General features: G+C 43.2%; 1 protein-coding gene across 5 annotated transcripts; it reads left to right on the top strand.

The window, feature by feature from the left end:
- The first annotated feature begins 1515 nt into the window (after positions 1–1515).
- Positions 1516–24081, top strand: mocos (molybdenum cofactor sulfurase). Of its 5 annotated transcripts, none has more exons than XM_018734629.2 (15): positions 1516–1833; positions 2901–2990; positions 5229–5295; positions 8279–8899; positions 12547–12623; positions 14507–14706; positions 15539–15655; positions 15871–16377; positions 17925–18087; positions 19869–19956; positions 20281–20405; positions 21677–21779; positions 22031–22166; positions 22256–22360; positions 23392–24081. In XM_018734629.2, the coding sequence occupies exons 1-15, from the start codon at positions 1653–1655 to the stop codon at positions 23506–23508; spliced, it is 2697 nt and encodes an 898-aa protein (XP_018590145.1). In that variant the 5' UTR covers positions 1516–1652; the 3' UTR covers positions 23509–24081. The 5 variants fall into 5 exon arrangements, with proteins under 5 accessions (XP_018590145.1, XP_018590144.1, XP_018590148.1 ...); XM_018734628.2 differs by having other exon boundaries at positions 5202–5295; XM_018734632.2 differs by lacking the exon at positions 15871–16377 and having other exon boundaries at positions 5202–5295.
- Positions 24082–25806: the final 1725 nt, after the last annotated feature.

The following is a 25806-nucleotide window of genomic DNA, read 5'->3' as shown; positions in this document are numbered from 1 at the left end:
GTTATGAACAAGAGTTACTGGGAAGTGTTAACCTCTGAGGGGACTATGAGGGATTGGAGGAGGGTGGGCACCTGTTCCTTGAAGTGAAAGATGGGCTTGAGGTGCAGGTCATTCAGAAAAGGGCTTTCTTTGGACCCAGTGGAGCAACTGTTTGTGTGTAGTGATTAAAGCCACCGCCTTGCAGTGGAAGAAAAGTGGCTCAAATCCCTGCTCTTGGTGCAGCCAAATTACTGCAGCGCAGGTGACACTAAAGTGTTCTTTGGACCCAGAGCAATCTCTCGTTCTGTCCTCACTGATACTTTTTGCTGTGTTCCACTAAACGTTTGGTTGCGAACAGCTGTCTTGTGCCTTTCTTCACCCCATTGGAGCCCAAACCCCATTGTTGAATTCATTGACTTAGATTCTATCTACAGTAGTTCTCCACTTAATCAGGTTGTGTGGCTGGGAACTTTACTGGAGCAGTTTGGTGTCATTGTGTTGCTCAGTGTTTACATGCATATTTCAAAGTAACCTTTAAAAATACTTATTGGAGATATGTAACTTAATTCTAGGTATCACATTTTTTCATTTAGGAGCTTACATTTATTTAGCAGATGCTTTTCTTTAAAGTGACTTCCAATGAACTCTATGTAGTGTTATCAGCCCACACACCTTATTCACCAGAGTGACTTACAGTGGTAGATACACTGCATCACTCATCCATACATCAGCAGAACAGACACTCATACACCACAGGGGAACCTTAACAGCACATCTTTGGACTGTGGGAGGAAACCCATGCAGACTCCACACAAAGTGAGTGGGGATCGAACCCATGTCCTCTCGCACCAGCCAGGGGCTGTGAGACAGCAGCCCGACTCACTGTGCCACCATGTCACCCTCTTGCCCCCCAAGCAAGGTACAATGGCTGTTATGTGGTATTTAGTGGACGAGTTTAGCCAAGGCGACTTGCAGTGCTAGATATATCACCCTAAACTACCTATAATCATAAATCTATAAAGCAGGAGAATGTGGCATACGTACATCCATCGATCCATGGACTATGTAAAATCTGATTTACACTTCACCTGAAACACATGACTATATTATATATATATATACAATAGAAGCTCCACACAGACTTGTCCACTGCGGACTGATGATGAAGTTAAAAATCGTTGGTGAGAAATAGCTGGACCCTGGAAAACAGCAGCGATCATGTTATTCACTCATTCTGCTTATAGTAGAATGTAAATTAATCCTCATTTGTAAATTAATGCGCAGTCTTCATCTGAAACCTTCCCCTTTAATTAATGTTGCTCCGTCTTCTCCGCCGGTCCCAGTCGGGCGTCTTGGTGCAAATGGCAGTCTTTGCAGGCGACTCGCAGGAGTTAAAGGTCTGATTTCAGCGCAGGGAGGAGACGACTCGTTACGACGGGACACGAGGGGGCGGCGTCTCTTTTAGGACTCCAGTCGTGCTGCGTGTCGGCGCTCGTAGAGCTCTTTGCTCTTAAGTCGGTTACTTTGTTAGTATCCGCATCGCTTCTCGTCGGCCTTGTGCCCAAGATCAAAGTGCACTTAGTTTGCAGCCATCCCGCCAGCGTCGTAGGTAGGATCGTCGCTGCCGTTCTCATCCCCCGACGACACAACACACAAGTACTAGAGGCTTGATCATGGAGACACACGGTGGTCTCTCTTCCCGCGAGCCCCTCTGCGCCTCCACACACTGCGATCCACGGACCGCGGAGCTGCTGTGGAGTTCGGGCTCCTTCGCGGAGACGTGGCCGCATTACGGCTACAGTAGCGGCAGCGACCTGGAGCTCGTGGTGCGAGAGGAATTCGCGCGGGTTCGAGGTACGTGGAGACGCTGCAGAGGCGCAGCGAGTGAGTCGCCTGTTCCTGGAACTTGTAGAGTGCGACGATCGGACCGTTTGTGCCTCTGCGCTCCCGCACGTTCCAGTTCTGCTCCGAATTCGGAATTCAGTTGGTTCCGTTTTTTGACTCATGATTTTGTGTTCTGCTCTCGCACGCATGTCTTAAATCTTGTGAGGCTCAGAGTTTTCTAGTAATATGGAATCAATGATAAACCCCTCACTTCTTTTCACTTCATTTACCACGATTTGCTTCTATCCAAGGCCCGTGCTGCCACCCATTTACATACATGTAGTGTTATCAGCCCACACACCTTATTCACCACGGTAACTTACACTGCTAGATACACCTGCAATGGGTCACTCATCCATACATCAGTGGAACACACACACACACACACACTCTCTCTCTCTCTCTCTCTCTCTCTCTCTCTCTCTCTCTCTCTCTCTCTCTCTCTCTCTCACACACACTATGGGTGAACCTGAACAGCATGTCTTTGGAGTGTGGTGGGAAACCGGAGCACCCAGAGGAAACCCACGCAGACACAGGAGAACATAGTGTGTGAGTGACAGAGAGAGTGTGTTCCACTCATGTATGGGTGACTGACCCATTGTCAGTAGTGTATCTAGCAGTGTAAGTCACACTGGTGAATGATGTATGTGGGCTGATAACACTACATGGTTCATTGTAAGTCACTTTGGAGAAAAGCACCTGCTAAATAAATAACTGTAAATGTAAAATGCAAACTCCACACAGACTGAGTGGGGATCAAACCCACATCCTCTCATACAACCCAGGTGCTGTGAGACAGCAGAGCTACGTGCTGTGCTGCCATACCCATCTTACAATAACATTACTTATCTAGAATGCCCAGGAGGGGTGGGCAACCACTGGCCTGTGGACCCCCAGAGGTTTTTTTTCTCCCTCTGTGTGGGTGTGTTTGTGTACATACATGCATGGACATGCAAAATTTATTATGCATCAAGACCAATAAATTGTGATTTATTTTTTTTAATTTCCTTATACACTTTTTTTTTTTTCTCCCACAGGAATCACTTACCTTGATCATGCTGGTACAACATTATTTGCAGAATCACAAATTAATGGATTCTTCCAGGATTTATGCGGAAATGTCTATGGTAACGTTTGATTACTTTTTAAACTGACATTTTGGAGCACTTTAGTCGTATTTTTATGTCACAATGTTACAACCCTTTATCCTTTAGCTTTATAATGTATCTTTCACAGTTTTAGACTCATGTTCTGGGAGAACAAACTAAACTCAAGGATTCAGCATATGACCCTCATAAGCACAAAATGTAAGCAGTGCTGAGGCAATGCTCATAAACCCTCTCAGTGCACAGAGGTCAGTTTTAAGTTGAAACCACTTTTTGTTAACCCTTTAGTTTACAAAGTAACTCCCAGTACACTGTGTCAGAAACATTACTAGAAATCAACATTACAGTTAAATAACAGTATCATTTTTGTCCTTGTTATATATCTCGTAGTAAACTTATCAACAGCAAATAAATGAATATAGTCATATACAGTCACTTGTTTAATATTAGTTTTAGTATATTTAAATGTTTCTAGTATTTTTTTTTTTTTTTTTATAAATTTAAACTGTAAATTTCCCTTCCATTGTTAATAGCGTATCATCCAGTCCTAATGAATGGCTCTGACACTGAACTGGGAACTTGTAGTGCAGACAGCCAGCAAAAGAAATTGTAGAATTAAAAACAAAGGAACCCTTTTTGCTAATGTTTTGAAAGTATAGATAAATTGTTGGAAATTATCGAGAAGATTGGTGGTCTTCGTAGCTCGGGTTGTTGATTGAGGTGTTCAGCAGTTTGCCGAGCTTGGCATTTAGATTGCAAACATTTCATCACCAGTCGAGGTGACATCATCAGTGTACAATTTGAACACCTCAATAGATAAATTGTACTCAATTTTTCACTAAATGAAACACATGTTACGTATACAGATCTAAATCTGTATCTCCAAGTGAACAAAGTCCTTATTTTAGTGAAAGCCTTTATTCAGAGCTTAGACTGAGTCTCAGCAAGGGTCATGAGAAGAATGTAAATCGGTTTTACTGGCTCACATGTCTTTATGCATGTTTTCCATTTCCATGTAATGCTGTGCATCCTGTTACTGGTAAATGCAGGAACAGATTAAATCTGTTGCAATGTTCTTGTTGCATCATAACATCTAAATTATTAGTTACTTAAATGAATCTTCTTATGAAGCATTTACAGTATTACTTTATTTACATTTCTGATGTGTGAGAGCAGTAAGTAGTTTTCAGTTCAATCTGCATTACACATTTTTAATAAATGAATATGAACCAGTATAATTCTAAAAACAAAGCCAACAGCATTGGTGGAGATGCTGTTGCAGAAATCTGTCATCCTTTATTCACTTACAGAGGTGCTGTGTGTTCATTTAGTTCAAATCTTTCAACTGTTGTTGTTGTTGTACTGAGCTGGTGTCTCAGTCAAAGGCAGCTTGCAGTAATTACTTTTAGCTACATGACTTTCAGCTCAGCTGGGGTGTTAACTCTGGTGGCCACATGTGTATTAACCTCACTTAGTGTCTGACAGTTGCCTGTGTTACCTTCCTGCCTGTATCCTATTGTTGGTGTGTTGTTGCTTTGGAGAAAAGAGTCTGATAAACGAATAAATGTAAAGGTAATCTCTGGCTGGAGTCAGTGTGCCATGGGAGAGGGGGTGAATTTGGTCTGTCATCTGTGTCAGGGGGCAGGCAAGAGGGCATCTTTGCAAAGACTGTTTCACTCACTGCCATCCCATCTGGAAGTGTAACCCTTCATATTATTCTACATTCTGTATTAAATGCAGAGATTTTGGTCAATACTGTTTGGTGCTATCAGAACAGATTTATCCAACATTAGAAGCCAAAATTGAAATTAAAAAATAACTTTAACCATATACTGCTTTTTAAAATATTTTTACATAGCTTTTAATACCATATATACATATATTTTATACATTTACATGTGTGATTTTCAAGGGTATAAGAGTGTGGTGGGACTTCTAGAAAAAGCTGTCCCATGAGACCTTCCCTGGAAATAAATTGTGATTCCAATTCTGTGGCTTAATTAATACAAAGTTTGTATGTAAGGATTTAATAACTTTGCCCAAATCAAAATCTGTTGTGAGTTTTATAAAACTTTAAGTAAATGTAAAAATGGGTTTACTCATAAACCAAATTCAGACAGGAACTTATTTCCTTTTCCAGCATATTCTTCACATTTTTTTTGAAAGGTGACAGTGAGATATCTTACACAATTTCTAAGTAATTTGTATAAATAAGGCTTCTGTATTCTGCAGCTGTTGTGTATTTTCTTCATCCAAAAGGAAATCCACACAGTCACAACCCCAGCAGCAGGCTGACGCACGACACAGTGGAACGTGTCCGCTACCGGTAGGTGACAAACACCCAGTGCAATGGAGTGTGATTGCTGCAGTTGAACAAACAAAAAACATTACCAGTCCATGAGAATACCGCTTTGGCTGGACCAACTAGACGTCTAAATGTAACAACACAATATAGCAGAATAATGTTGTTGACGGATATCCATAGCAGTAAGATACTGAAAAGAAGCAAGTGTGTGTAGAGCAGATATGAAATAAGCTTAAGGTCTGAATTCTCTCTTGAGTAAGGTACTTTACCTTGAACTGATACAGTAAAAATGATCCTGTTCTATAAATGGGTCAACTTGTGTATGTAGTTTATAGTACAAACCAAAACATCGTGAGTCACTGGAGGAAAGTGTCAAATAAACGAATTAATACTATGTATTTGCATTACATATGTTTTAAATATTTTGTAATCTAATTTGTACTGGAGTAGATCATGCAAAAACAGCAGGGGCAGTTTGTAGCGGTGAGAGCTGCTGCCTTTGCACTCGTAGGTTTGAATCCTACCTCCTGCTGTAGTACCCTTGAGCAAGAAAGGTACTTACCCTAAATTGCTCCAGTAAAATTACCTTGCTGTAGAAATGGGTAGATAATTTTAAATTCTAAATGGACAAATGTAAAACAGACCCTTCAACAGCTTTGTACTGTGTGCTTTGTGGCTACAGGTAGTTTACAGGTTACCAACAGTAACTTGTAACCTTGAGTTTGTTGATTTAATTTATATTTATTACTTTAGCTGAATAAATGAACCTACAGCCTTTGGGTGCAAAGGCAGCAGTTCTGAACACCATTTTGTCAGTTGTCCCCAATGGGCTCCGCTGGCCTTAAACCGAGGTTTCTCTGTCAAATATCCACTTGTACAAATGAGTCAGAGTATTGTTGGGCACAATAGAGAGCAATAGCAAATACAAGCAGTAATATGTAGTATTACTTATGTACGTAACATGTTGCAGTATGATTTATGTATAGTTTATTTGTAGTTATTTTAGTATGATTTTTAAAAAATATTTTTTAAAGTCTATTGGCGAATCTTTTTAACAATTTTGTGTACAGGTTTGACTAGGCAGAGATCAGTATGTCACAGAATAAACAAACTCACATTACAATTTTTGTACTGAAAGTACTATTGATCCCTGATTAAAAAGTGAGCCTTGACCTTCCCACCTGGAAGTACTATCTATATTGCAGCAGTATTGATTTTGTCTTCTATCTGCATCTATAAATGGATTGTTCAGTGCCTTAGCAATGACATCCAGACAAAATGCTGCCCAGTTACATTAGAGTGATACTAGAGGTTTGGTTTCCTTTCAGGTTCATGGATACTTTTTCCATTTCTTCCACAGTTTTAAGTTTGTACATCAAAATGATTTTATTTGCTCTATATTACTATATTCATTTTATTATGGTTGAAAAATATAATAATTCTGAGATTTTTGAGGAACAATTAGTCAATGACTGTAAACACATGGACTATAATTTGAAATGCAGCTTTCACCCCTTACTGAGTCCTACTTGCATGTCCATATAGTTTTGTTCTGCATTTCTTAACTGGTCCAAAAATATTACCATGAAAAAGTTATCCTTTATATTTGTTTGGTGAAATAGTTCAGCACGTAATTGTTATCTGTTTAATAATATACAAGAAAACCCTATACGCAGTTACTTGTATAATCTCCACTGGTTTATACTGTAGTGTGTGACAAATTGACTGTGCTCAGGAATCATGTGTCTGCATCCAAATCTCTCATTCTATTGGTGTAATGCACTGTTTCATCGTTTTCAGATTTATGTCACTTTGGAGAAAAATTAATGAATAGATAAAAGATGTAAGTAGTTATCAGTTAATGTTTTGTGACATGCTGTGTGTCACAGTGCAAAGTTTCTTTAAATTGTTTAATGAAATGCAGAATAAGCAAATATTAGCTGGGAGTCTAGCGGTGAGAGCTGCTGCCTTTGGATCCGAAGGTTGCTGCTTCAAACTACTCTAGTACCCCTGAGCAAGGTACTCGCCCTCAGTTGCTCCAGTTAAATTACTCAACTATTGCAGTAGTTATAAGTAGTTTAACATTGTAAGTCCCCTTTGGAGAAAAGCATCAGCTAAGTGAATAAATGCAAGTGTTCATAGAATTTATGACCTGCTGTCCTTCCTAGGGGGTTCCCTATCTTACACCCTATGCTTCCAGGATGAGTCTTGGCCACCATGACCCTGCATTGCACAAGATATCATTGACACTGAATGGATCATCTCTTATCTCATTTTATATGAATTAGAAGGAAAACTAGTCCTTCAGGTTGATCATGGTAGAAATGATTTTATGATTTTTAATGATTGTTAAAGATGATCCTCATTCACTCCTTAAGTGTGTTTGTTTGACTCCAGCTTCATTTAAACCCAGCCATGTTGCTGCAGTAAAATATAGAGTATATTTGAAATCTTTTGACAGTATAATCAAGCCCTCAAAACTTATCTTTCAGTCTTAAAACAAGTTTATCTGACTTGCCATTAAGCATCTTAAGGAATGAATGTGTTATAGGTAGCTGACATTTATATCTCACAAAGTTAGGAAAAATGCTATCAGGTAAGTATATTAAGATATTTAGGAACTCAGTCAACTAAATAATCACTTCAACAACGTATATCAGCATTTCAGATGGACCAACCAAGCACATCAATGCACTTCAGCAAATTTTTATTTTAATAATTATATTTTTACCCTCTTAACCTCTTCTTCTTGCCAAGGTCATAGCCATCTGGAGCATATCCTGGAATCACTGATTGCTAGGCTGGGGTAGGGGGTACAGCCTGGATGGGGCTTCAGTCTGTCACACAGCGATTGGACTATCATTGTGTGGTCATGGGTTATACCTTTGTCTCATGTGACTATGGTCACACAGTGGTTTGACAGTTCTGTGTGCTCACTGTCTTGTAGACACTGTCTTGCGTGGTCGTCGGTTGTATTGTGGTTTGTTTTGTGTTGTATCTGCAGGATCCTCCAGCACTTCAACACCAACCCTGACTCGTACACCGTGGTCTTCACCTCGGGCTGCACAGCAGCTCTCAAGCTGGTGGCCGAGTGCTTCCCTTGGCAACACAGGGGTCACTTCTCTTATCTGACAGACAACCACACTTCAGTGGTGGGCATGCGTGGACTGGCGACCCGGATGGGGGCAACCGCTCTCCCTGTGACACCAGAGGAGGTGGAAGGGAGAGCTGGAGAATGTGTGAATCCCAAGAACCATGAGATACCTCATCTCTTCTGCTTCCCTGCTCAGAGCAACTTCTCTGGGAGGAAATACCCCGTGTGGCACGTGAGGGGTGTTCAGGCAGGGAAGCTCTACCCCTCGTGTGCCTGGGGGGGTAGGTGGTTTGTACTGCTGGATGCCGCGGGCTTGGCCAGCTGTTCTCCTCTTGATCTGCAGGAGACTCCTGCAGACTTTGTGTCCATCTCCTTCTACAAGATGTTTGGTTTCCCCACGGGAATCGGGGCACTGCTCGTGCGCAACACTGCTGCTGCTGTTCTCAGCAAGAGCTACTTTGGAGGAGGAACAGCCGCCGCCTACCTGGCCGGGGAGGACTTCTTCATACCAAAGCCCACGATTGCTGACAGGTATGTCGTGCACTCATTTCCTCATGACATCATTTTATCACATTATATCCATCCATTATCTATGCCGCCTATTCTTTCTAGAGTTGCAGTGTGAATAGGGAGAGCTGAGAAACCCCAGACATCCCTATCCCCGTGACTTCCTCCAGCTCAACCCGGGGGATCCCCAGCCACTCCCAGGCTAAGTGGGAGGTATAATCTCCAGTGGGTCCTGGACTGAGCTCAGGGTGTCATCCCAGTTGGCTGTGCCTGGTATACCTCCAAAGGGAGGCGTCCAGAACAACCTCAGCTGGCTCCTTTCAATGTGGAGGAGTAGCGGCTCTACTCCGAGTTCCTCCCAGATAGCTAAACTCCTCACCCTGTCACAGAGAGTGAGTCCCACCACCCTGCGGTGCATTTCAGGTGCTTGTATCTGCGATCTTATTCTTTCGGGTCATTAAGAGTTCATGACCATAGGTGAGGGTAGGGATGTAGACCACCTGGTAAATAGAGAGCTTTGCCTTATGGCTCAGCTCCCCTTTCACCACTACCGCTGCCACTGCTTCTAGTCTGCAGCCGATCTCATGCTCCCTTCTTCCCTCACTTGTGAATAAGGCCTGAAGATGCTTGAACTCCTGTACCTGGGGCAAATTCTCTCCCCTTATTTGGAAGGGGCATAGCATTCTTTTCCATAAGAGAACCATGGACTTAGACTTGGAGGTGCTGATCCTTACACCAACTGCTTCACTCTTGACTGCAAACCATTCTAGTGCGTGTTGGAGGCAACCATGTGACTGTGCCAAAAGGACATCATCATCCGCAAAAGCAGACACATTACTTTCCAGCTGCCACATAGAATACCTTGCTGACCTCGGCTGTGCTTTCATATCCTGTTCATAAAAACCACAAACGGGAGTGGAGACAAGACACAACCTTGGTGGAGTCCAACACCCACATTGATTGGGCTTGACTTAATGCCAAGCATACAGGCACAGCTCTTGCTCTGTACATACAGAGACCGAATAGCTCGCAGTAGTGGCCCTGGCACCCCATACTCCTGAAGCACCTCCCACAGAATTTCTCAGGGAACACGGTCGCAGGCCTTCTCCAAGTCCGCAAAACACATGTAGACTGGATTAGCAAACTCCCATTCCCCCTCAATTATCTGTGAGAGGGTAAAAAGCTGGTTCGCTGTTCCGTGGCCAGGACGGAATCCGCATTGTTCCTCTTCAATCCGAGGTTCAGCTATCAGCTGGAGCCTCCTTTCCAGCACCCTGGCATAGACTCTTCCAGGGAGGCAGAGAAGTGTGATACCCCAGTAGTTGGCACACACTCTCCAGTCCTCTTTCTTAAAGACAGGGACCACCACCCCAGTTTGCTAATCCAAAGACACTGTCCCCAAGGTCTATACAAAATTGCACAGGCATGTCAGTCATGACAGCCCTACAACATCCAGGCCCTTATGCAGTTCCAGGCAAATCTCATCCACCCCCAGTTCTTTGCCACTATGGAACTTTCCAACTATTTTAGTGATTTCCACCAGGGAAGTGGACTCTGGTAACCTGGAAGACTCTGGCCCTGACTCCTGTAAGGGAGGCACATCTCTCAGGTTTAGGGGTTCTTCAAAGTGCTGCTTCCACCAAATGGTGATTGGTTGACAGCTCACCAGAACCACTGCTGTGCTGATGATACCAGCTCTTCCTCTCCTTTCCACCTGGAGCATCACTTACGTTTATTTATTTAGCAGACACTTTTCTCCAAAGCGACTTACACTACATAATATCCATTGTTACCAGCCCATACACCTTATTCACCAAAGAGACTTACACTGCTAGATACACTACTTGCAATGGGTCACTCATCCATACATCAGTGGAACACATTCTGTCACTCATGCCAAGCTACCTGAACAGCATGTCTTTGGATGGTGGGAGGAAACCAGAGCACCTGGAGGAAACCCACCCAGACACAGGGAGGACATGCAGACTCCACACAGACTGAGTGGGGATCAAACCCATGTCCTCGCACACCACACAGGTGCTGTGAGACAGCAGCGCTACTCACTGTGCTACCATGTTGCCCATCAGACATTTCTGCATGCATTGTTGCCTGCCTGTTGGACATCTCTGCTGGATGTCTGATCACCACCTCCAACTCAACCTCTTCAAAACAGAGATCCTACACCTCCCAGCTGGCCTGTCTTCCTGTCATGATCTCTCAAACAAACTGGACAACTCACTGATTTTGCCTACCTCCTCGGCTAAAAGTCTGGGAGTGATGATAGACTTGAGTCAATCTTTCTCTTAGCACGTCGAAGCCACAACCCAGACCAGCAGATACATCCGCAGGATCCGTCCTTACCTCACAGTTGACTCTGCTTAACTACTTGTCCAGGCCGTGGTGACATCCTGTCTGGATATTGCAACTCTCTCCTGTGTGGCCTTCCTGCTACTGCCATAAAACCTCTGCAGCTGATACAGAATGCTGCTGTTTGACTTGCCGACACTTTCGCATGCATCTCCCTTACTTGTTTCTCTGCACTGGCTTCCCATAGCTTCCCGAATTAAATTTAAGACCCAACACTGAGTGGAGGTGAGCCCAACTTTATCTAGTTGGTATCTCTCAACTTCCTGCACCAGTTCCAGCTCCTTCCTCCCCAGTGAGGTTATATTCCATGTCCCAAGAACCAGTTTCTGCCGCGAGGGTCCGGGATGCCATGTGCCACCCTACTCCCTCCTGCTGCCTGAAAGACACTGCACCCACCCTCATGCTGGACTTTGCGGGTAGTAGGCCCACATGGCTCCCCCACACTGAGCCCAGTTGGGTTACGTGGGCTGCCCAGCCACCAGGTGCTCGCCTAGGCCTGGCTTCAGGCGTAGGTCCCAGTGACCCTATTCCGGGCAGGGTAACTGTTAACTTGTTTACGTTCGCCATAGGAGTTTTTTGGATCATGTTAGTCTGGGTTTTCAGATCCGTTTGCTATGGGAAACCCTACCAGGAGCATACTGCTCCTGACGATATAGCTCTGGAGATCCCAAGATCACGCAAGCCCTTCCGCCACAAGGCCCCAATCCAAGAAGGCATTATATCTAACAGGATAATCACTATCAGAGTGAAACACCTCCTGTCTTCTCAGTACTGTAGTGTGAAGTGCGCATGTATTGTAGTTTACTGTTAAAAAAAAGCCACTGTGTCTGTTTACATGTTAGAAAGCTGTGTGTGTATATAAATGCACACACTCAATGTATTGGAGTGCATACAGAGAGAGACAGTACACTCCCTGCATTGAGCCACCACACACACACACACAGACACAGATCTCACTGGTAAACAAAAGCAGATGGTCAGACCAACATAAGCATATGGCCTGGTAGTGTGCACACATTCACACAGAATCTTTTGGCTGGTAGGATGTCTACTGCTCAACCCTCTTTGAACAAAAGCATTTTAAATGTATATGACAAATCTCTAGTTCCAGTCCTTGTTGTGATAAATGTTTCTTATGCAAACTGCCTCAGACTAATAGAATTGCTTTCTTACTCCAGTTCTCCATATACACACACACACACACACACACAGGCCATTAGAAATGTCAGGCTGACTTTTTCTTGTTATGTTTCTCACCTGTCCACAGAAAAATGAACATGGTCTCTTTTTGTAACCATGTGTAGGTTTGAAGATGGCACCATATCCTTCCTGGACATTGTAGCTGTTCACCATGGCTTTGACACCCTGCAGAGGCTCACTGGTGAGTCCAACCGAAGACGCTGCTGGAGAACCAAACTCGGACGTGAGGGCACAAGGGAACTGGACACGCACCACATTCTTCACTCTGTCCACCTGTAATATACAGCACACACGACATTCGCTAAATCCACTCCCCCAATGAACAAGGAAACTTTCCACTCCTGTGAAATACCAAATCATAAATTCAGCACTTGGTTCTCAAGATATTATTTCAAAATGCTCTTTTAAGGTGAATGTACAATGCCTCAAAGAGTCACAACTTTAGGACAGTGAGACCTTCAGCACATGAGCAGAGTGTGATGTATTCCTGAAGGAAAATGGAAATTTATAATTTATTCATTTAGCTGATACTTTCCTTCAAAGCCTTTTATAGTGTTGAGTTACCTGCGATTACCATAATTGTTTCTCAAAGCTATATTGTTGATGTACTTTGGAGTGAATGAATTGGGTGTTTTATAGATATTCTGCATTTGGAGAACAAGTCACATGGCAGAATATTCACATTTACACAAAAATGTCAAAATGAAATTTTGAATTAATGATTTGTATTTTTTTTTTAAACAAAGTGTATACATGTAGTAGACATAAATTGGATAGAATATGAAAGTTAAGCAGGTAACAAGAGAAACTTTTACTGGAATAGTTTCAGTGGCTAAGAGGCCTTTGAATAAGGTATGTGTGATGTTAGACAATAAGAAGAGAAACAGGGATACGTGCATTGTATTTAATTTGATTTATTTCTTAAGTGCAGATAAGCAAACACCTACATAACGAGTGTCTGAATGACTGCTGATGGGTGTACCCCTATAAGCCTCCACAAGCATTCTCAAGGGAGTAGTACTCTTTTTACTTGGATGGGAGTTTCTTGTTGATGTTCATATTGGTGTGTTCCTCAATGTCCAGCTCCTGAAATCAGTGTCAGATCCATCGCTTCCCACTGTCATGTCTGGATTAGTCCAGGATGATCAGTGCTTTGTGTGAACCCACATCATCTTTTAGTTGCTGGAGGCCATTTAATCATCTGTGGTCAAGATCTCCTCAGGGAGATCTGTTTGTGCCAAGAGGAAAGATGGATTGCCTTTTGTTGCCAAGTGTACCAAGTCATATAGTCAGGAGTTGAGAGCCCCCAAATGGACTTCAGCAGATGCCAGATTAAATTCATGACAGTCCAACAAAACAGTATCTTCATAGAGGGCAGTGCAAGGAAAATGGTTTCTAATTGTTTTTCAGCATTCCTTCTACATTCTGCAGTAGATCTCTATGGGCTTTACAATACTTGGCCAGTAGAGTAACATGTTTCATTCTTTATTCTTACCTTGGTCTTGTGCACTGCATGATGTGCTTTTTTTTTTTTTTCCTTCTTCTTCCCCCTCCTCTTTTTCCCTCTCCAGTCCAGTTACCTGCAGCCCCCAGGTGGCCTGGCAGGACTCATTGCTGTTGTTGGATAATCAGCCAGGCAGAGCAGCCATAGTACTTTTATTTATTTATTTATTTATTTATTTATTTATTTATTTAGGGGGGCGCGGTGGCGCAGTGGGTTGGACCGAGTCCTGCTTGGGGTGCCTTGCGGCGGACTGGTGTCCCCTCCCCTTCTGGCCATACGCCCTGTGTTACCGGGTAGGCTCCGGTTCCCCGCGACCCCGTATGGGACAAGCGGTTCCGAAAATGTGTGTGTGTGTGCATGTGCGTGTATTTATTTGTTTATTTTAAAGAGGAAAAAGATACGAAGGTTGGGAGTTATCCTCCCCTCAGAGGTGACAAAGCCCTTGTGTCATCTGGATCCTAATCTCCACCGCTGGATACATATACATTTATTCATTTGACAGATACCTTTCAACAAAGCTTACCAAGTCATGAGTATGTGAGCAGTGTGTGTGTTCACAGGGGGCATGGAGAGGGTCCAGCTACATACCTTCGGGCTTGCGCGTCACACCTTCGTGATGCTGTCCTGTCTTCGCCATGGTAACGGGCAGCCAGTGGCCCAGGTCTATTCCCACACTGAGTATGAGGACCCCTCCACCCAGGGAGCCATTGTGAACTTCAACCTGTTGGATGCTCAAGGGACTGTTGTGGGCTACTCATGGGTAAGTTCTGTGAGCAACTGCACCCCTTCATTGTCACAGTTATACTCAGACTATGATCAGGACTCACGCACTGATGTGCATTCCTGTAATTACACACAGGCTTTTACTTGCTGTACTTACCTGGCCCCTCTACTCATGTAGGCATGTTTAACATGAGCATATTTTATAAAAAAGTTTATTTGTAGCCTTAATACATATAATATGAAGCACTGACATAACTATGTTTAGAAAGGTGAAGCATAAAAAATAAACAGTTGAACTGAAGCTGTTTTTCACTTTGTGACATCCGTTTTCAGTATTCCATGCTTTGCAGTTTTATATCTGTGAACATAAATATGCCATAATATTAAAAGAAAGCTTTGTGTAAAATTGAGCTTATACCCTTGATTTCTTTTTTCTCCTGGTACTAGTTTTCTTGTATTACCATTATCATGGCAGCTGAGTCTTCTCTGACACCTGTTCACATTTACATTTTTTACATTATTCATGTAACTCATGCTTTTCTCCAGAATAACTTACAATGTTAAGCTACTGAAAACTATTTACCCATTTGAATACTTGGGTAATTTCATTGGAGCAATTTTAGGGTAAGTGCCCTTCTCAAGGGTACTATAGCAGTAAGTCAGATTCAAACCAGGAACCTTTGGCTCCAAAGGCAGCAGCACCACCAAACACTATGCAATCAGCTGCCCCTAGTTATTTGAAAAAACAAGTTATATAACCTTGTTATAGCTAAATAACTGTGATGCCCAGTGGAAAAGAGACATGGGGCTCTAGGTGCTGCATTCCTGAGTTATGAGGAAGCTCTCCAGATTCTTCTGTTCCCTTGCAGGTGGGCAAACTCGCTAGTCTGTTCAACATTCAGCTACGAACTGGCTGCTTCTGCAACACAGGGGCCTGTCAACAGCACCTGTCCATGAGCAACCAGCAGGTGAAAAGCAACCTCCAGGTGAGAAACACATGAAGAAAAATGTCCAACAGAGATAAAATGTGCTGTAACAAGCTTATTGTGACTTTATTGGCTTCCAGGTCTCAAACTCATCCAGTGATTAGGTGGCGAGTGTCACTACAGTGTTCTCACGTTGTCCTGTTTCTGAACACTCCACATTCTCTAGCTGTCATCGTGTGACCTGCTCTGTTGTTTGTCATTTGTCATCTGCCCAGGCAGGTCACGTGTGTGGGGATGACATAGACATGATTGATGGGCAGCCCACAGGTTCCGTGCGTGTGTCCTTTGGCTACATGTCCACATTTCAGGACTGTCAGATGCTCCTAAGGTTCGTTGTGAATTGTTTTGTACATAAGCCTGTCAAGATAGACGAGGCTCGACTGGACAAACTGCGATCAGCCTCTCGTGGCCAAAGCTGCTCTACCAGTCCCCAAAACCCATCTACGTTCGATTCTACCAATCCTCAAAACCTGTCTACAGTGAACTGCATCGGTCATTATAGGCCATCGACTCTGTCCCCCAGCCTCCAAAGCCCTTGTACGGTGGACTACATCAGTCCCCAAAAGCCATCTGCAGTGGACCCCAAAAGTCCTCAGAGAATTCAAGAAGGGCCACATTCTTTCCCTGTTGCTGTTAATGTGGATTCTCCCCTTTGGAGAACCAAGAACAGAACCCTGAGCCGCATCTTTTTATATCCCATCAAGTCCTGTGCGGCAATGGAGGTACATTTAATTTATGTCTTTTGTTATGTGTGTGTAGTGATGTGACACCGTGTCATTTACTCTGAGGACCACATGAATAGTGTCATTCACAGAGGGGTCCGTAGTAATCAGGGTGTCTTTCTTTTTTTCTGAAATGGTAACTGGAAGTTTAACAATGTAATTAGAAAAATGCTAAAATGGAAAAAAGTCATTAGACCATTGTGTAGAGCATGGTGACACTGGGCAGGTAGGAAGTTATCAAGAGCAAAATGTGTTTACCGGCAGACATAACCAGCTTAGAGGGGGCCACCACAGGGCTAATTTGCCAGCTTGAGATCAGCTGTTGATGAGAAAGATGAGTACATCTCTGATTAAGCCTCCGTTACTGTAAATAGCGGTATGGCATCAGAGTGAGTAGCGCTGCTGTCTCACTGTTCCTGGGTGGTGCAAGATGATGTGGGTTCGATCCCCACTCAGTCTGTGTTGAGTGTGCGCGTTCTCCTCGTGTCTGCATGGGTTTCCTCTGGGTGCTCTGGTTTCCTCCCACTCTCCAGAAACATACTATTCTTGTAGATTGGTGACTCTGAATCACCCATAGTTTGTGTGTGAGACAGAGAGCGAGTGTTTCACTGATGTATGGATGAGTGACTCATTGTAAGTAAGGTACAGTACTACCAGTGTAAATCACCTTGGTGAATAAGGGATACCCATTGGACATCCTGCTTCATCTCACATAGAGAGAGGGTTGCAAACACACTCCTGCCTTAGAGGGAATGAAAACCCTGGCAGAAATCATTACACCCTGCACTGCATTAACACATGTATACCAGTGTACTACAATTACTGGATACTGCTTTGATAAACATGGTTCAAATTCAAGTCAGCAGTCAGGTTCTTATCATCCTCTACTGGAGAACAGCAGCATTGCACAATTAGACCTTCATGAGTGTGTGATAGTGAAGAAGTTGAGAGAACCATTTCATTTGCTCTTCCTGACAAACTGACTGAATTGGAGACTCGCATTAATTGCTTTAAGGATATGTTTCCACTCCCCTATTTATCTGAGAGTGACTAAAACTGCACTTTTGATTTACCGCAGTAATCCACTGCCTCCTGAGAGTTGGCACAGCATCTCTCTATTTGAGCCGGTGTTTTGTAGTGAATAGCAATGTAACCTTGAGCTAATTTTTATTACTTTAGTTTCAAAACTGATAACTTCAAAAACATCCACCTATGTCTCATACCCCAATAAACAGTGCAAGGCTGCACTGGTCAAGGACCTACCTGAAAGCATAGGGTAGGGTGTGAGGCAGGGTACAGTCTGGATAGCACCCTAGTCGATTAGTCTCTCTCTCTTACACACACACCCACCCACCGCATTTAAGAGTCACCAATTCCCCTGAAACGCATGTCTTTGGACTGTGGGAGAAAACAGGAGCATCCAGAAGAAACCCATGCAAACTGCACACAGACTGAGATGGATTTAAACCCACAGTCTCAGGGCTGTGAGACACCAGTGCTATCTGCTATGCAAAGATACTAATCCCCTACATTTTCTGTGGGTCCAGGTGGATCATTGGCCACTTGGACCCCTTGGCCTGCAGTATGATCGGCTCTGGATGGTGGTCAACATCAACGGTGTATGCATGAGCCAGAAGCAGGAGCCTCGATTATGTCTCATCAAACCGACTGTCCACTGGGCCAGCAGAGAGCTCCACCTATATGCTCCAGGTCAGCACATCTACCACAGAAGCAACAAAAAGCATCATACATCAACATGGGCCACCCCTGTTGCTATAATAACACCGCGTTTAACCTTCAAGTCATAGGTCAGCCCTGGGACCGTGGCTATACTAGAGATCTCTGCTTACATGTCACAACTTGACCTTGGTGCCATTGCAGCAGAAGAAGCTGTACTTAAATGCTTCAGATGAGTCTTTCCACCATGACATCAGATAGCTGTGTCTGCATTTTCATGAGGCGGATTATGATAGCAACATATTGTGAATGATGACTTTTAGCCCTGTGAGACATGAATGCTTAGCTTTTGAGCCTTCACAAGAATGGCTGATGTGTGTTATACCCACGTGAGGTCCTAAATGATGGTGACTCCTAGGAATTGAAACTGCCGACACACTCCACGGCATCTCCTCTGAGGTAGATGGTAGTGTGGTCTGCCCCCTTACTCCTAAAATCTAGGACGAGCCTCTTGATTTTGCAACTGTTCACCTGGCACCTCTGATCTGTCAGATACAGATCTTCTCTCTGTGCGCAATCTCATCATTGTTGATGACCTATGAAAGTGGTGTCTTCGGAAAATTTAATTGAGCTGAGCTGTGTTCATACAGCAAGGGGCTCAGCACACTGTCTTGTGGGATGCTTGGGTTGTGGATCAGCATAGAAAATGTGGTGCTGCCCATCCACACGTGCTAAGGTCAATCAGTCCAGGTCCAGGGCTAGGTCCCAGTTGCTGAGGGTGGTACTGAGTCCCAGGTCCTGCAGCTTGGGGATAAGTTTTGCTGACACAACTATGTTTGAATGCAGAGCCTACAAAGAATACTCTAGTGTACAGCAATTGTTCTTGTCCAGGTGTGTCAGGATGGCATGAAGTGTGAGGGGTAGAGGATTCTTTGTGACCAGTTTACATTTATTCATTTAGCAGATGCTTTTGTCCAAAGCGATGTACATCTCAGCGAAAGTACAATTCATACATATCTAAAAAACAAAGCTAAAACAAAGGCAACTGGACTTGTATATGTTTTCTTGAAAATGTTTCACCACTCATCCAAGTGGCTTCTTCAGTTCTAAAAGACTGGTGGGGAGTTTAGGTTTTTAACTTGGAACATCTGTGGGTGGAGCCCACTTGAGACTCACATGACTGGGGTCTGTTAACGACCCAAACAATTTATGCGTTATATTAAGAGAAGTTATGATGATATGCAAAGTGAAGCATATGCAAAGTCCAGCACCAGCCTATCAAGGCATTTCATTTGGAGATCCACATAATTGGAGTGAGAACACCAGTTGCAAGTTACTGAGACACTGTTGAGCTTTGTCATCTTTGGCACAGCACTGATCGTTGTGTTTCTGGAGAAGGTGTAGACTGTGGATTCTTTCACTGAGCTCGTAAAGACTTCTGTGAAAACATCAGCTAACTGGTCGCAGCAAGTTTTTAAAACGTTTGCAGAGATTTCATCCAGACCAGGTACTTTATGGATTTTGGCCTGTTTGAAAGTCCTCCTGAGATCATCAACCATGATGGAAAAGGATGTTTTACCACCCCTGAGGGGGAGTGTTGTGGTGCTGCAAGTACTGATGGGGGAAGGATTTGTTATCACAATCAAAATGTGCATAGAAGGCGTTGAGGTCACCTGGGAAAGGAAAAGTAGATACAATTGAATGAGGTTTTAGTTTGTAGTCTATAAGCATCTGCACATCCTGCCAAATCCTTTGTGCATCATGGGTCCTGCTGTTTGAAGTCATCATAAAATGATGCTATTCTGTCTTCTCAGGACTAAAACCTGTGTCTGTTCCTCTGGAGGGTTGTGGCCAGCAGTCTCCTGCCATCCAGCTGTGTCAAAGCAAAGTTTGTGGAGACAGGTGGGTTTTGTCACTCAGAATTGTTGATGATGCCTTTATGATGAAACTGAGACCATTCAGGGTTTGGAAGTAGACGCAGCTCTGTTCAGTGGAAGTTTGAGACGATTTACCCCTTGTGGCCTGTAGTGATGCACGAGTGGACATGTATGTGGAAAGGGGACATCGCCTTCATTTTCATTGACTGTAAGAACTGGTGCAGGGGATCTGTTCGTCATGTTATCCCATCCTATCCAGCCAATGGTTCGTAATGCTGCTTCATTATCCATAAACGTATTGAAAGGCTTGCATGTTATTTCTCTTGTTCTGTCACTCTCTCTCCTTTAGAGTTCAGATTGTAGACTGTGGTGATTCTGCAGCCAACTGGCTCTCTGAGTTCCTAGAGAAACCCTGTCGTCTAATCCGACAAAACCCCTGCTTCACCAGGGGAATGCGGAGGGCACAAGAGAAAGGTCAGAGGCTGTTGCAGTTATGACAGACATTTTGAATGCATTTTTAGGCTATATGATAGTTGTAGCTGTAGTGGACTGATGCCTAGTAAAGGTATTGGTGGTTGGAGTTTGGGGAAAGGATGGGCTACATGGTAAGGAAGGCAGTGATTTGCTTTATGGTTGGGTTGGATGTTAAGGTTATCTTCACGTGACTGAGATTGATTGTAAGGAATGTGCTGGTTTGAGTTGGAGTGGAGGTTGGGATAGGTGGTTGTGTGTGTGTTGGTGGCTGGGATGGGTGAAAAGAGAATGCGATAGCTAAGGTTGGGGTGGGGAGCAGCAGTGTTGTGGAAATGGTGTTATAATGTGTTTTAGCAGCTAGAACTGCTGTCTTTGGACTTGGAACCTGCAGGTTTGAATCCCATGTCCTGCCGTAGTACATTTGCATACATTTACATTTATTCATTTAGCAGATGCTTTTCTCCAAAGCTATGTACATCTCGTAGAAAATACAATATGTTCATTACATTAGGAGACATTCAATTCACTGTATTTTTACAGAGCTGTTCTCACGCAGTGACACAGAGCGCTTTAACACAAGAAAAACAAACACATCAGATAAAGAAACAAAGACAGTTGACTACTGACTATCATAATATAATGCTTTTATAGAGATATAAGTATGTGTACTGGCCATGGAAGAAAGGGAACAAAAATTTTTTTCTGAACCGCTTGTCCCATACGGGGTTGTGGGGAACCGGAGCCTACCCGGTAACACAGGGCGTAAGGCTGGAAGGGATACACCCCGGACCGGACGCCAGTCCGTCGCAAGGCACCCCAAGTGGGGCTTGAACCCCAGACCCACCGGAGAGTAGGACCCGGCCCAACCCACTGCGCCACTGCACCCCCCGTGGAACAAAAATTCCCAACTGAAAATCGAGGGAGAAGAAACCTCTGGGGGGCAAGGGCCAGTGGCTGCCCCCCCACCCCTCTTGGACATTCTAGATTAAGTAAAAATTCTAAGCCAGTTTACAAGTAATAATGATATTCTTGCAGCAGTCTGATTGGGGTGTAGCAGATGATCAAGTCTTGTAGATATTTGGGAACAGCTCTGTTGATGCTTTTGTAGGCCATAACCAGGGTCTTAAATTTGATCTGGGCAGCTATGGGAAGCAAATATTTTGGCTATAGTAGCAGATTATAGTACCCTTTAAAAAAAAAAAACGTAAAACCCAGATACATTTAAAGACTACACAATCGTGGCCTGAGTTTGTTCACGTATGTATCCCTAGAGCCAGAAGAGCCTGCGGCTGCACTGTCTCTGGCAAATGAAGCCCAGTATCTGATTATTAACACAGCCAGTGTGGAGGTTCTGCAGAAACGCATTATGAGCAGGTACCACAGAAAAGTTTCTTTCCCTGCAGATGGTTGAAATGTGTTCCTGTTTCCATCTTGAAAACACAAAGGATGTGTTTTAGATATGAACGCCTCCTTTTTTTTGTACATTACAGCACAGTTGTAACTTTCAGGCACATGAATTGGATTTTTAGTTTAAATGAAAGTGTGCAAACCTTCCTTATGTTAAGATGGTGTGTTTTTTAATGTTATCTACATTGGTTCAATGACCTCTGATGTGTGGGACACAGACAGGGCCCTGATGCCCAGACATTTGACATCCAACAGCTCATAAGCCGTTTCCGTGCCAATCTGGTCATCAATGGAGCAGAAGCATTTGAAGAAGATGACTGGGGACAAGTGCAGATTGGTAACTCGGTCTTCCAGGTAAGATGTACCATGAGGCTACAGTAGTGACCTGTGCGAAGTAAAGAGAGTGAATCATCTGTGTGGCTCCCCTCCTGCAACATTTCCAGGTGGTTGGCCAGTGTGAAAGGTGTCACATGATTGGGATCGACCAGGACACAGGTGCTCGTACACTGGAACCACTTCTCTCACTGTCTGCCTGCCACAAGGGAAAGGTGAGTGCAGAGGAATGGTAGTAAGGAGTGAGGAAGTGGATTCAGGGGTTCTGAACCACTGAGGGACTAAATTCAGGTATTAAGAAGTTAGTCCTGTAAATATTTCCTGCATCAAATTACATAGGGTGGCATAACAGTTACAACTGTCACCTTCCTCTGAAGGACCTGGGTTCAAGTCCTGATCCCACTGTGATCAAGGTACTTACCCTTAATTAGGTTAGAAAAAATGACCCACTTGTAGAAAGAGTTACGAGCTGCTGTTTGTTTATTCCTTTACCACATGCTTTTCTCTAAAGCAACGTACATCTGAGTGTATCACATCAACAGGATACTTGTTATACTTTCTTTGTGAACCTAACACTAAGTGACTCTGCAGGAACATTGCAGCTTAGCTTTGGTTAAACCAGGGTTTTGCTGCAGAGTTCAATTAAATTTAATCTAAATATATCTGCAGTTGTTCATTTTCACACCAGTAATTTTGATGAAGATTTCAGTCACAACAAGCCGAGCAGGACAGACCATGATGTGGGTTATCAGTCACTCTGAAGGCCTGTTTACTGAACTCTTGCACTCTGTTGTGGAGAGTGAGCCCTGCCATTCTACATGCGGAGGAACCTTTTTTCTGCTCTTCGCACCCGTGATCTTGTTGTTTTGGCCACGACCCAGAGCTCATGATGGCAGGCGAGGTTCGGGATATAAGATGAGCAGTACAGTGAAAGCTTTGTCTGAGGGCTCAGCCCTCGCTTCACCACCAGAGTTATGATGAACATGTCTAGTGTGTTTAGGATGGAGTACAGAGTCATTTCCACAGGAATCATAAGAACCAGAGAGAGCAGTCCTTCAATTCTTGTTATTCAGGGGAAATCTGAGCCCATGTGATACAGGTGATAACATGTCTTTGTAAAACCAGAGAAATGTGTCTCTGCTCCAGCTGTTTGATTTAGTTATATGTTTGGTTTAGTAACATGATTATTCATTTGTTGTGATGAGGTCTATACCAGTTATCACAACTGCTTCCTGTCCATCCTCAGGTCACTTTTGGTGTGTACCTGGTCCACAGGACAACAAGGAACATGTGTAACTCTTCAGCCTTGTGTGTAGGATGTCCTGTCAACCCACAGCTTTCCACAGATGTTTCATCTCGTTGAAGTTAACTATTGGAGGAAAAAAAACCTACAACTGCTGGTACTTTCATCACAAGTGTTGCGCATGATCACCAGGTTCTGCCTTTTTGTGACTAATATTTTGTGCTTTTGCTCTCAATTTAATGAGCAAACTTGACTACAGCTTTGTTTACTTATCTAAAAACATAGAGATTTGTAAAGGTGCATAGTTTTGAATGTTTCAAAAGTATGTAGTTTCCTTAAAAATTGTCATTGAAATTTTTATGTCTCATTTTCTTCTTGTTTTTCCTGAAAGCCTTTCTTGAAGGTACAGGGAAAAGCATTTTCAGCTGCACATGTGCTCCTGATGCATGGTTCTGACACCCAAGCAGTGAGAGAGCAGTTACTTTGCATATTGATGCATTTCTGATTTAACTGATGGTGACAAGTAAAATCTGTTGTAATATGCATAAGATGTACCTATGTTTCGGACTTGGTGAGGACAAGATAAGGGTTATTTATGTCCTACTATGTAAAACCATAGAACTGAAAGGGTGCAGAATTTCATCACTGTTCATAATGGCACAGTTTTAAAACTTTCATTGTCTAGAAACCTGATAAATTCACAACTTCTTTTCCTAATTCTACAAGTTATTAGCAGCTCACATGAAAGCTGGTAAGCTTTTTTTTTTTTTTCTGTGCCTTACAATATACATAATAAATACTTATATACCTGGTGTCAGAAGCCTCTTCTCTGTCTTTCTGTTCTTGTAGCCTCTTTGCTCCTCAAACTTTGCGGCTGCAACAGAGAACAAGCTTGTTTGAACAGACTGATTTTGAAAGGGCAAAAGTCATACATTACACCCAGCAAAGCAGAGACGACAACGCGAGAGAATGTCAACAAACACTCAAGCAGGGTTCCTTTCTGTGCACTTTAGCAGTGTGTCGGGTGTTGATGTTTGGATCAAATTGTTTCCACCTCTGACCTTGCAGGAATCTCCAGGTGCTAGGCCAGCATACTTTCGTTCATCAACAGCCCACGCAAAGTCACTTTTGAATCACTTAATTATTTGTTACTTTTAAACAGTAATTATGGAATACATGACAATGTAATATAGACCGAGGTGGGTTGAGTTGCTTAGTTGAAGAGCCAAACACCAAACTGAAGTGAAAGTGGTGTTACTTTCAAAAAAAAATGCTCACGCAAAAATACTCCTCATGAAAATTACTAGAGTAAAAATAAAAACTTAAAAAAACTCTGTGAATGTGCAGTTACTTTGAGTCAAATGAACCTTTTAATGCTCTGAACCACTAACAATGTTAGCAGATTCAATATACTATTTTAAACAACAGAAAAACATTCATGCATCTTATCAATAAATGAATCCAGTGTAAGCTAACTAGTCACACGGCAGAAGAAGAGCAAGAACTTATTTTCACTACAGCACTGTGTTTGGCTGCTGCTCTTCTTTTTTTGTTTTCTTCTTTGCTGTTGACTGATCTAGAATAGTTCTCTTGGCCACCTATGTAGTCCTCCACATCGCCTTAGTAACTATATATCTGTGTTGTACCAGGGCATAACTGTGTGTGCCTATGGAATGGGACATATGTTCAATATAGAAGTTTTCCGTATTGTTTTGTATGTTGCAGTGAAGCCTTGTTAGAGCCCTTCCTCGCATGCGCGTCATCATCACAGACAAGAAAAGATAGATACACAGGACAAGGGTCAAGGAGCAGTGTTGGCCTGTCTTTCTTTGATCTTGGTAATCCCTCTGGCTTCACCCTTTGACCTTTGGGAGATCCGCTGCCACTGAGACCTGTGGCGAAAGAGCCAGCGGGACGATTCGGCTCAAAGATGAGGTGTTGAGTAACCTGGGCAGCTTATCACAGGATAAACACTGAGGCCTGGAATTCAGCATTTCACATTTCTCTTGAACTTGAATGAGATGTGTGATATTCAGAATGTTTGATCTGAAGTTAAAATCAATAAATGGAGATATAGTTTCTAATTATTGATAAACTACTAATAAAGCAAATTTTTCAAAGTAAATGGTTTTTTTTTTTTTTTTTTTTTTTTTTTAAACGAGTGACCTGAAAAGCAGTGTGAATTGTATTTTGTCTAGCTCAGAGCTAAAGAAAACTGTTGTGTTTACATAACATCTCTCACGCCGTAATTACCCCAAACAGTAGACAGCCTTGTGGGGTGACGGCTTCTGCTCCTTTCTCCACAGCGAACCCCCTGGGCTCCAAGCTTTCCTCTGCAGAGTCAACACCCTCCAGGTGTCCAGTGTCACCTCTTCTCTTAACCCCTGCCAGTCTCGTTTTCTTATTGCCCCAGGCTGT

This window comes from Scleropages formosus, chromosome 18 (assembly GCF_900964775.1).
Source record: "Scleropages formosus chromosome 18, fSclFor1.1, whole genome shotgun sequence".
Classification (NCBI taxonomy): Eukaryota; Metazoa; Chordata; class Actinopteri; order Osteoglossiformes; family Osteoglossidae; genus Scleropages; species Scleropages formosus.
Note: the sequence above shows the minus strand (reverse complement) of the source record. Positions and strands in the feature narration are given on the sequence as shown.

Excerpts from the sequence above, each read along its gene's own strand:
- mocos (XM_018734628.2), top strand. The coding sequence starts at position 1,653 with ATGGAGACACACGGTGGTCTCTCTTCCCGCGAGCCCCTCTGCGCCTCC. Across the intron at positions 21,780-22,030 it reads CAGAAACGCATTATGAGCAG|ACAGGGCCCTGATGCCCAGA; the intron begins GTACCACAGAAA and ends TGTGGGACACAG. Across the intron at positions 22,361-23,391 it reads CTGCCTGCCACAAGGGAAAG|GTCACTTTTGGTGTGTACCT; the intron begins GTGAGTGCAGAG and ends GTCCATCCTCAG.